This window comes from Vicugna pacos, chromosome X (genome assembly GCF_048564905.1).
Source record: "Vicugna pacos chromosome X, VicPac4, whole genome shotgun sequence".
Classification (NCBI taxonomy): Eukaryota; Metazoa; Chordata; class Mammalia; order Artiodactyla; family Camelidae; genus Vicugna; species Vicugna pacos.
The window spans coordinates 83,817,188-83,829,470 of NC_133023.1; the positions used below are offsets into that span (position 1 = coordinate 83,817,188).

The 12,283-nt window shown below is 42.5% G+C and overlaps 1 protein-coding gene across 1 annotated transcript; it reads right to left on the reverse strand.

The window, feature by feature from the left end:
- Positions 1–1,256: 1,256 nt before the first annotated feature.
- Positions 1,257–8,283, reverse strand: LOC116277292 (rhox homeobox family member 1-like). The gene is made up of 3 exons (XM_031671417.2): positions 7,868–8,283; positions 4,532–4,577; positions 1,257–1,506 (listed from the first exon to the last, which is right to left on the reverse strand). The coding sequence occupies exons 1-3, from the start codon at positions 8,227–8,229 to the stop codon at positions 1,390–1,392; spliced, it is 525 nt and encodes a 174-aa protein (XP_031527277.1). The 5' UTR covers positions 8,230–8,283; the 3' UTR covers positions 1,257–1,389.
- Positions 8,284–12,283: the final 4,000 nt, after the last annotated feature.

The window sequence follows — 12,283 nt, forward strand, 5'->3', positions numbered from 1 at the left end:
CTCCCAACAAGGCCTGGGGTCTCTGGGGAGCAGTAATTCCTTCTCTCTGCGGAAGCCTGACGTTTCAACCACTTTGCTGACATTTGGCACCCACAGGTGAGATAAGTGGGCAGAATGAATAAAAATTAGCAGACACTATGGCAAAGAGTGTTCACTTTCCCAAGAAAATAGAGCCTCCTTCACTCTGGGAACATATAAGCGCCGTGAAACTGGTCCTTAACTCCCATGAGAGGAAATTGTGACATAACCATGGTATCTTATCTGCAGTTATTGCAATCTTTAATCACTTTTAACATAAAACTCCGTCAAAGAAGCCTCACGTTGCTAAAGATTACTCAACAACAAAGGTTCAACTGAGAAGAACTTAATGCTTTTGAAAAAGTAGGCCTGGCTCTTCACTCTCCTAAGCTTTTTTTACCCCCACACTGGTAGTGTCACACAAAGACAGCGTCAACAAAGCAGAGGTATGACCACGTCGTTTCAGTAAGTGACCCTTCTGGAGCACTGCTTGGAAGAAAATCTCCTTATTCTTGCTTGGTCCCCTTTTAGTGTTTAACAGCAGCAATTGGGGTTCTCTCAAGGCTGTCAAAGGTGACAAAATACATGTGAAGGAGTGATAGCTTCTGAGCTGGGGAAGGAGCTCAGAATATGCTTTCCTGGGCTGGTGGGAGGAGGGGAGAAAAGGGAGAAGAGCCTCTTTCTGGCCTCAGTGGGGTCTCTTCTCATGTTTTTTTTTCTTTTTTTTTACTCACTGTTTTTTTGAAGAGCAGAACTTCTGGGCCAGAGTGGCTCCTCATCCCCAGTCTCCTCCCCAAAGAGAGAGGACAGTGAACAGAATTTGGAGTACACTGGATGAATGTTCGGCTGCCACCTTCTCCTGAATCCCTGCGAGCAGCCTCTTAAGGAAGATTCCCTTAGAGTCCAGTGTTCAGCCTGAACTTGTCAGCCTGAATAGAGCTCATCCCTGTCTGGAAACACACTGTTCCCTAGTAGGGACTCACTCTGCCCAATCTTGAGTATGGATGTGGTCCCAAAGGGCAGGGTAGGGGTGAGGATGGGGTGATGGGAATGTATGGGTCAGTGCAAACCCACCATGGGCACCTGGAAACTTCTTTGAAGTACAGGACCTACTGACAGTGATTCAGGGATGTCACCTCATGAAAGGAGGCCTCCTTGTCATTCTGTTTAAATGGCATTTTCTTAAGAATTTCCATACATATCCCACTTGCCCCATTTGACAAATGAAGACAAATATATTGAGAATTTACCTCTTTATTCATAGTACAACTATAGAGGAGGTATGGGTGGCATGGGCTGCATGGGCAGCCTAGGTGTCAGTGGTACGAGAAGAATCCATCTCCAATCTGGTTCCTGAACGATGATGGTCTTTTAGGGCCCTTCCTGCGTTATGATGACAAGGTAGTCCAGGTTTGCAGGTGGTGCATCTTGACGCATTGCTGCTCTCACATTTCTCCTATACTTGGCCCGCCTGTTCTTAAACCAAACCTACAATCAGAGGGGAAAAGGAATTGGTTTAGTATATTGAACAGTTAATGTTATCATACAAAAAACCAGCATGCGACTTTATATGCCATTGAGATTTTAAACTGCATCAGGAGAAGCTATTTCCTTCTTGCTAAACTCGGGACCTAAGTTATCACCACACCGCCTCCCTTCTGTGTGCCAAGTTCTGGTATAGGCTTATTCCTTTGCCTCTCTCCTCCCACTTTCAGTATTCTACTGTTTTCTTCCCCGGTATTGGATGTGGGTTTAGCTTATGAGTTGCTGTACCAGGTCCTTGCTGTTGATACAGTGCCTGGTAACAGGATAAAGAAAGATCTGTATTTTGACGGCTGGTCATCAGCCATCTGGCTGCCTCCTGCCCCCTCATCATGAGGGATAGGGTCACCTTGTTTGTGGGGGGATTTTGGCATGGTAAATAGTGGGCCCTAGTTAAAGTCATATTGAGGGGAATGGCTCCCTATTTGAGAAAAGTCTATCTTCAGTGTGAAGTAAATAATTGGAAGAAGGAACCTGTTGGGTTTTTAGACAGAAGATTTCCTTCAAGGATGACTAAGGGGTCACTCATCCTCTGAAACCCCTTAGGAGTTAAAGAGGTGGTTTGGCAGGGGGCCTAGGGGGCTGCGACTTGTCTCACTGGGACGTGAGAGTCGCTGAAGCTCTGGACACTGCCTTAACATTTTAGCCTGGAGTGTTAAGGAAAGCTGAGGCCAGCTCGACCCAAGTTAACAAAGACTCTAAAAAATCTCTAGCCACCCAAGAGTCCAGGGAAAGAGGCATACCATCGTCACCAGTGTCAATTCTGCATGCTCCGACCTGCCCCACCCTACAAACCTTCCTGGGCTCAGGACCAGGTCAGCTCACTCTGCTCTGGCTACAGTTCCAGGATCCTGGATCGGAGCTGCTGTTGTCCAGCATGGCAGGTTATCCTAGGCGCTGCTACTCAACCAGGAGGTCCCAATCCCATCCCTTATTCTTAAGGCAAGAAGGTGGAACAGGCATTTTAGGAAGATAGTCGACAACAGTGAGGGTAAGGGGTCCTAAAATGGCTCCTCCCTCAATATCTGCCAACTATTTTTGCAAACAAACAAAACTGTCAGTTAGACTTCACTATCTTCTCAGTGTCCTAGTTAATGGGGTTGATGCTGTATTTAAATCCTTTTGAAAGTTTCCAAACTGCAAATTTTAAGTGGCACAAAGGGCCTTCTCTCCCTGCCTGAGACCTCATTATCGTTCTCCCATCTTAGGATTTGCAGTCTAAACAAGGCCAGTGTAATAGAGCTCATTTTGAGGTGAGCCAAATGTACCAGTGGTCAAATGTTCATGAACATAACCAAAGCTCAGGGCTGGCTGTGGTGTGGGCTCACACTAGGTCCGTATTTCCAATACTGGCTTCATGAAACAGCTCTATTTGCAAAAGAAAGGTGGAAAACTGTGTATTACGTTTCTTGTGGAAAATTCACTCTGTAGGGTTTGGAAATAGATGAGAACACTAAGTTTTTTCTTATGGCTCATATTCTCTTCAGAATGCCACTGAGAGGGGACCATTGAAAACCAGGGAGTGGGGAAAGAAAGTCACTAGCCCTTACTTTTTTTTTCCTTTGCACGAGCCTTGCAAGCCTGAGAAAGTGCTCCCAAGCCTTCCTAACTTTTCCAACTTGAGCCAGGCCTGTGAGCCCCGCCTGCGGCGTCAGGATGCCGGTACTCAAGGGCCTGCTTTGCTGGGCTGCTTCTCAGACACGCTGGCCACCAGCCCTACAACTGCCTTCCATGACCGCACTGGCTCCCATGCCTACTCCGCGGCCATGCTAATCAGTTCATCATGATTTTCTTTTCTTTTGTGGGCACATATCACTTTGATACAAATTATGGTTTTCTTTGGTCACATTTTGAAACCAAGACCTAAAAATTAGTCATCACTGCCTGAGGGAATGAAAAGTAGTTGAATTTAACATAGCTAGGAATCTACTCTGAAATGAGGGCCACCCACACCTCACCAAACAAATTCCATAAAACTCACCTCTTCAAAATAGTACCACCCAAATGGAAAACAAAGTCCTTAGATGTTAGAAATTCCTCAAGAGAATATTCACTTACACATTTAGTAGATTCATAATGTCGAATTGGTGTAGTATCTGTAAGGCCTATTTTAACTATATGTAATTCTTCTCTAACCTTTCCATTCTTCTTAGGTCAATTAATATTGACTCAATATTATTCTTTTGGTATTTCATTTTTTAGACAAATTTCCAAAGCTTGAAAATGTGCACCTGCCATTCTCACCATAAAGACTATTCTAGCATGTTTTTCAGGTTGACACATCAAAGCATCCTAGAAAATTAAAACTGAGGGCTGCCACTCTCTCCAGTACCTTACCAAACACTTAAAAACAAAAGGGGTACCAGGCAAGTGGACTTTTAAGCTCTCTTCCCCTATCAGTCTCAGCTTAACTAAACATACATTAGTTACCCATACAGTGTGTTCTGTAGATAAGTTATTCCCTCACCCCAATATTTATAAATTCACTCATTTAGCTAAGACTTTACACCTGCCTTCAAGTAATTTGATACAACTGAACTTTCTTAAAACCTGTTCCTCTGTGCAGTCACTTGAATACTTCCAAAGTCCAGCTGAGCCCCAGCATGACTCCACACAAAAGTGCTCCCTAAAGGATGCCAATGTTAGAAGGAGCTGAACTTTATTGAATATACACATATACATGTATATAGATGAACATATCTATATGTTTGTAAAAATATATATATTTAATTCTGTGCACAGACTAGGAAAAGCAGTTCATTTTTTCCTTTTCCTTTAAGAAATCATGCTTCCTCTGGTAATGGGAAATATCTATAAGCTGGAGCTTACTATCCACAAAGATGACTAAAGTCAAACCTTATTTGCCAACAATAAAAAGATAACTTAAGAATGTCCAGAACAAGTTGTCGAGGTCCTAAGGTGGGTTTTAGAATGGCTGCCCTGCCAAGTCACTTTTTTGGGGTTTACTGACCTGCACCCTGGTTTCGGTCACATCTATGCGTCTTGCAAGCTCCCTTCTGAGGAGAGAAAACCACAAATGTTTAGTATTTGGAGTTATGGATACAATGAACTGTATGGATATATGTTTTATGTTTGTTTTAAAATTTTTACTCTCCCTTCAAGATCCCTCTTAAACTTTTCCGTGATTCCCAGCTCCAGGCTTGCTTTATAGATGGTTTTTCCTCAAAATTTAAGGTAGCACCAACAACTCAGTAGTCAAGAGAAATAATTTTAACGCACTATTAAAAAAATAAAAATGCAAAAAATCAATGATGAACATTATCAACGTTTTAAGTAAAAAAGGATCCAGCATTGCAGCTACAGAACAGTACCTTATTTGCCTTACCCTAATTCCAATAAAATTTACAAAAACAGACCGCTAGCACAGACAGTAAAAGAAAAAATAGATAAACTGGGCTACACCAAAATTTAAAACTTCTCTGCATTAAAGGACACAATCAATACAGTGAAAAGGCAACCCATGGAATGGGAGAAAATATTTTCAAGTCATATATCTGATAAGGGATTAAAATCTAGAATATATTGAGAACTCCTTCAACTCAATAACAAATAAACAAACACCCAGATTTTAAAATGGACAGAGGACTTGAAGAGACATTTATCCAAAGGTGATATACACATGGCCATTGAGCACATGAAAAGATGCTCCATATCACTAATTAACCATTAAGGAAATGCAAATCGAAACTGCACTGATACCACCCCATCCCATTAGGATGGCTACTATCAAAAAACCAGAAAATAAATGTTGACGAGGATGTGGAGAAATTGGAACATTTGTGCAATGTTGGTGGGAATACAAAACGGTGCAGCTTATGAGGTTGTTTTTGGGTGATGAAAGTATTCTAAAATTGATTATGGTGATGGTTGCACAACATTATACCTACCAAAACCCAGTGAATGTTACACTACAAATGATGAATTTTATGATATATAAATTCTCAATAAAAAAAGGAAGTTTAGCATCCCCTAAAATAACTTACCATATGACCCAGGAATCCCGCTCCTGGGCATATATCCAGAAGGAACCCTACTTCAAAATGACACCTGCACCCCAATGTTCATAGCTGCACTATTTACAATAGCCAAGACATGGAAACAGCCTAAAAGTCCATCAACAGATGACTGGATAAAGAAGATGTGGTATATTTATACAATGGAATACTATTCAGCCATAAAAACCGACAACAGCCATTTGCAGCAACATGGATGCTCCTGGAGAATGTCATTCTAAGTGAAGTAAGCCAGAAAGAGAAAGAAAAATACCATATGAGATCACTCATATGTGCAATCTGAAAAAAAAAACAACATAAATACAAAACAGAAAAAGACTCATAGACATAGAATACAAACCCCTTGTGGTTGCCAAGGGGGCGGAGGGTGGGAAAGGATAGACTGGGATTTCAAAATTGTAGAATGGATAAACAAGATTATACTGTGTAGCACAGGGAAATATATACAAGATCTTATGGTAGCTCACAGAGAAAAAAATGTGACAATGAATATATGTATGTTCATGTATAACTGAAAAATTGTGCTCTACACTGGAATTTGATACAACATTGTAAAATGATTATAAATCAATAAAAAATGTTTTAAAAAATAAAGCTAGGACATTAAAATAAAAAAATTTAAAAAATAAACGGTGCAGCTGCTAGGGAAAATACAAAAGCAGTTTATAAAAAAAAAACCCCATAGAATTACCATATGATCCAGCAATTCTGGGTCTTGGAAAAATATTTGTACACCCATGTTCATAGCAGTGCTATTTACAACAGCCAAAAAGTGGACATAACTGAAGTGCCCATTAATAAATGAATGGATAAACAAAATATGGTATATGCAAGCAAGGAATTATTATTCAGCCTTAAAAAGGAAGGAAATTCTGACATTTGCTACCAAATGGAGGAATATTGAAGATTGTGTGCTAAGTGAAGCAAGCCAGTCACAAAAAGACAAATACTGCCTGATTCCACTTCTATAAGGTACTTTTAGGAGACTAAAAGAAAAGTGGTTACCAGGGGCTGGGGGGAGGAAGGAATGGGCTATTACTGTGTAATGGGTATAGAGTTTCAGTTTTGCAAAATGAAAAGAGTTCTGGAGATGGATGGTGGTGATAGCTGCACAATAAGAATGTACTTAGTATCACTGAAGTGTACATTTACAAATGGTTATGACAGTAAATTTTATGTTATGTGCATTTTACCACAATAAAGATTGAGAAAAAAATTAGTCTTATAAAGCATAAACTGGGCAAAGGACCTGAATAAGCCATGAAAAGATGCTCAACATCACTAATCAATAGGGAAATGCAAATCAAAATCACAATGAGATATCACTTCACATTCATTAAGATGGCCCATACCAAAAAAAAAAAAAAACCAGAGAAACAGAAGTATAGGCAAGAATGTGGGGAAATTAGAATCCTTGTCCACTGCTAATGGGAATGTAAAATGGTGCAGCCACTATGGAAAAGAGTAGAACAGTAGCTTAAAAAACTAAAATCAGAATTACCATATGATCCAGCAATTCTACTTCTGGATATATACCCAGAATAAGTGAAAACAGTGACTGCTATTTGCAAGCCCATGCTCATAGCAGCATTATTCACGATAGCCAAAATAAATAATAAATGAACAGATACACTGCAATATTTGTGTATAATGAAGTATTATTCAGCCCTAAAAAGGAAGGAAATGGTGACGCATGCTACAACATAAATGAACGCTGAGGACATACCAAGTGAAATAAACCAGTCACGAAAAGGCAAACACTGTACAATTCCACTTATAGGAGGCACCCAGAGTAGTCAAATTCATAGAAAGTAGAAAAGTGGTTCCTAGGAGCTTGCTAGGGGGAGGGTAGTGACTTGTCTTCCACGTAGAGTTTTAGTTTTGCAAGATGAAAAAGTTTTGGAAATTGGTTGCCCAACAATATTAATGTCCTCAAAACTACTGAACTGTGCACTTAAAAAAAAACTGTGCACTTAACAGTGTATCTTCTGTTTACGGATATTTTACCACAATAAAAAAAAATGACCACCAACCACTTTCGAGACTTGATCCACATAACTACTGTATGAAAATATTCCGTTTGATATACAGAAGGCATTCTACCCATCCCCCCCCCCCCCCGCCCCGCATCCTGGGGCACAGGTGGCTTTGGTAGCTTGGACGGGGGAGGAGGCCGGGCGAAGAGACAAGTGCGCTTGGAATTGAGCCGGAACCCGCTGGAGACCCGGGCGCCCCCCGAGCACCCCCCGAGCACCCCCCGAGCATCCACGTACCTGGTAAGTATGTCCGGGTACTGGGTGTGCTGGAAAAGGCCTTCCAGCTCCTGCAGCTGCCACTGAGTGAAGTTATGGCGCTGGATGCGACGTCGCTGCGGGTTTCTGGGCTGTGGCGCCTCGGCAGCAGCCGCCGCCTGGCGTGGCTCCTCGGGAGGCCGCTGCTCGGGCTCCTGGCCACCACCGCGGCCCTCGAGGTTCCCGTAGCCTTCTTGGTGCATGGCGCCCTCACGGTTTATGAGGACCACGTGGTGTTCTTGGGCTGCTGGCGCTGGCCCCCGCACAGATTCGAATCTGATTTCCAATCCGTGCACCCCTAGGCAGAAGTAGCCATAGGTCTGGACCCTGCGCGGAGGTTCCATGGCCTGTGCCTTCACAAGCTCAGCTGGTTGCAAAGAGAGCTGCGGCAGAGGCTGGCGCTCTCTCTGGTGTCTGGCACCGGTTAGAACCGTCTCAGATAGGTTGAAACCCTACACGCTCCGCTTTGGACTATTGCTATTGGCTTGCTTTTTACCGCCAGTCGCGGGGGTGGGACTTGCTTAGGTGCGCAAGCGGCGGGGTGTGGCCAGAAAGTAGAGGCGCTCTAGGAAAGCGAGGTGCTGGTGGGGGCATGGGTGTCTGTGGGATCCGGGCTCTGGTTTGCAGTTCACAACTCCTCACTCGAGCAGAGTATCTGCCCTGAGGAAGGGGCTGTCCTGGCTGATGCAAGCTGATTTGGAGGTGCAGAGGCCATGAGACCTCACACTAACTACAGGAGTCCGTGTGGAAAAGTTTGGAGACCATCTCGTGGTCCAAACCTTTCATATTTGGCAGTCCGCATATGCCACGGGCTAGTAATTAAGCTGAAATGATTAACTAGGGTGCTGCTTGCTCTGAGTTTCTGCAGAGCCCACCATGCTCCCCGGGGTGCTGGAAGCGGGCTGGGTTTGCATAGCATTCTGGGTCAGATAAGCTCTGCAAGAAACTCAATGCAGGCCTTCAGAAAGTTTAAGCACTCCAGATTTTTAGTAATGAATTCACATCAGAGTGCAAGTGCAGACTGCAGCCCAGGGCTTAGTGCATCCAGAAACGCTTGCATTGCACGAGCTGGGGACAGTACAGTGGAGTATGCATCCTCTGTCTTGCTCCACCCCAGAGTCTCTGGTTGCACGTCTTCCGCACAAGCTCAGGCTGTCCTGTACTGGGCTCCTGCTGTGAACCCAGATGAGTTTCAGCTTTCCCCCCGCCCCCTCCCTTTCTCTAGAAGTAGCATCCTGATATCTTGCTCAGGAAAAAACTAAATTTTATTTATTCTCAAATAAAAGAGACTGAGGCCAGACTGAGAACTCTATGGTTCTCCCTTAAAGATGTGTTTTGTAGATGCTCTGGGAAGTGTTAATATCCCAGATATTGAAAATATTCTCATAATGGGCCCTATGCTTGTTGTGGTACACAGTTTATCCTATTTTTACTGTCACAACAATCATTACCTTCAACATCATTTTATAAAAGAAATTAAACCATTTTTGTGGGATCATGGGGCTTAGGCACCTCACCTACTATGCCTAATGGATAAGTATCCCCTGCCTCATGTTTCTGGAGGATGGCTAAGAGATCAGCTAAAAGATGCTGATTGACGAATTTACTTTAACAGTGATGTCAAAGGATGGCAATCCCAACAGCCTCTCTGACTTTAACCAAGATATTTCTTCCTCATATTGGCTCTTGCTGGATTATGCAGGCTTCCCCATCTCTTGACTAGATTCTCTGTGATGAATTTTTGACTTGGGATCAGTTATCACATGAGAGACCCACAAGGGTTTTCCTCATGGTTTGCATCAGACTATCGAGGACATCTGTTACAGCCCAGGGTGGGGGGTGTGCTCCTGTGCTATCTATCCTCCAGGCACTCATGTATCCTAGGTGAGTATGGCCCTACCTCCATACCAGCCATGCTAGTATTTATTTAAACTTTTAAAGTTAAATTTAATATAATTTTTATTTTAAAGTTCAAATGGAATCCCATTTTCTAAGCAAAAGTAGATGGGAATCGTGGTCTGATGTGACAGATTTATGAGAGCAAGGGCTTGGGGCCAGACTACTGGCATCTGGAATCCTGGCTTTGCTCCCCACTTGCTAGCTGGCTAATCTGGTAAGCTGTTTATTCTCACGGTGCCTTGGTTCAATCGTATTTAAAAGGAGGATAATAATTATAACTGCCAATTGTAACAGGTGTTCTGAGGATCAATTGAGGCGATAATAACAAAACTTCACAAATGACCATCCATGCAGCCTCACATTTCCTACTTCAGTCATTTTCATTTTTTTTTAATTCACAAGGTCCCAAGAGAGGAGAGAGAGATTTTTATCCTCTGGCAGTGCAAAATGAAGATAGGATGTTTTCTTGTGCAAATACTACTTGTAGTGTGTCTTCTTGTACCTATCTGTGCTTTAGTCAGTATGCCTATGTTAGCTGCTTCATGTATGAGCTCTGTGTCAGGAAGTGTGTCGAGAGAGCGTTTATTTCACCCAACAGGTAGATTCTCTTTCTAGGCCTAATACATTTTATTCCTAGAAGCCAGAAAATAATAATATAATGATAGTTACCATGCATTAAGTGCCTTTTCTAGGCCCAACAGAAGGCTAAGCACGGTAAAGTTTATAATTAGGGGCACAACGGGGTCTAATTCACATTTTAACCATCAGATCACTCTGGCTCCTGAGTGGACAATGGTCACAGGAGAGAAAGGGTGAAAGCCAGGAGACAGGAGGCTAATGCAACACTCCTCTTTAAGATGACAGTGTTTAGGTTTAAGGCATAGGGGAGGAGTGAAAGGTTTGAGGATGTGTTTTTGAGATGGAGTCCAGAGGAGATGCTGATGGATTGGATGTTTGGCGTTGAAGAAAGAGGATGAGACAGCTGACATGCATGAACTCACTGGACCCTCGTGAAAACCGTATGATGTGGGCACTGTTAGTATCCCCGTTTGTCAGGTATGGAAGTTGAAGTCAGACCGGTTCATGCATTGGCAACAACACATGGCAAGTCAGTGTTTGGACAGCTTTGGACCTGTCCCCTAACTGCCTCTTCTCCATTATTGTTGATCTTTTTTTTCTACCTACAACATACAGTGATTCCTATTTTCTTTTTTTTTCTTACCCTATTTCATTGTTTTTTCTCCTTCCTCCCTCCTCCTTGACTGAGGCTAGAACCCTAGGATCGCACTTAGCCCAGTGGGTGTCAGTCAGTTAAAGAGGCAAGTGACCAAGTTCTGCCATGCTGATGCCCTGGATGCTGGAAGAGGCAGGGGCCTTTCTCTGCTCAGAATCACCATGAAGACCTTTGTCTCCAGTACTGCCTCTCTTGGCGAGCTACAGACTTAGTGAATCAGCCTCTCCATTTAATGTGCCCAAAACATTAAAAAACAAATAAACAATATTTATAAATACGTACAGAAATTAAAAAAAAACTTCAGAGTACATCCACAATCTTCAGAAAAATGAATTTGTGAGTTGTCCACCCTTAAAAAGGGTCTCTATATCCTTCCTCATGACAGACTCTCTAAGGTTTTTCTCTATGATTTGGCTTATTGAGGACAGGGGTGGGGGAGGTCCACTTTTTTTTTCACCAGGGCCCAATCCTGTGCTTGAAGCTGTGTTTACTTGTCCTAATAGCACTCCATTTTGCCGCGAGTACAGGTCTCTCTTGCCTAGGCCAAGATATTCAGTCTCAGACTAGCAGATTCTGCCCAGTGTTTATTTTCCCCTGAAGATTCTTGTAACTTATTTAAAGGCCTCTATCATTGCACTTAATCAGAAAATCAGAAGGCCTGGGGGCTAGGTAGCAGCTAGTTCTGAGCATTGGACAAGTCCCTTATTTATTTATTTATTTATTTATTTATTTATTTATTTATTTATTTATTTATTTAGGACATCGGTGCCCACATCCGTAAGGTTAGATATTTACACAAGTTTAGTTCTTAGGAATTGTCCAGGAGGACTTGCAATTTCACAATTGTATCAATTTAGGCTCAAAAGAAGCTTGTCAAGCTTATAGGAGTTTCCTCCTTCAAAAACAGCAACAAAACAACAACAAACTATTGCCTTTTCTATAACCCTATGAACACTGTCCCCCATAGACCACTAAACTGCCTTTTGTCCAGAGTGATAAATCTTTGAAAATATCTGGGCAAACATTTTCATTTCACATATATTTCTTTAACACTTGGGTAATGCTTACTATGTACCAGGCATTGTTCTAAATACTTTCCAAATATTAACTCATTTTTCTTCACTACAACACTTTGGGCAGGACCCTATGTAAGTGTTCTTGGGTGCACTAAGCCCTGGGCAGGGGTCTACACTTGGACTCTGACATGGCTTCATCACTAAAATTCTGGAGCACTTGGACTTTCTCAAGGGACACATTTGATTTCT

Coding starts and splice junctions, on each gene's coding strand:
- LOC116277292 (XM_031671417.2), bottom strand. CDS start 8,229: ATGGAACCTCCGCGCAGGGTCCAGACCTATGGCTACTTCTGCCTAGGG. Junction 4,578..7,867: donor TACCCGGACATACTTACCAG/GTACGTGGATGC, acceptor TTCTCTCCTCAG/AAGGGAGCTTGCAAGACGCA. Junction 1,507..4,531: donor TGACCGAAACCAGGGTGCAG/GTCAGTAAACCC, acceptor CTCTGATTGTAG/GTTTGGTTTAAGAACAGGCG.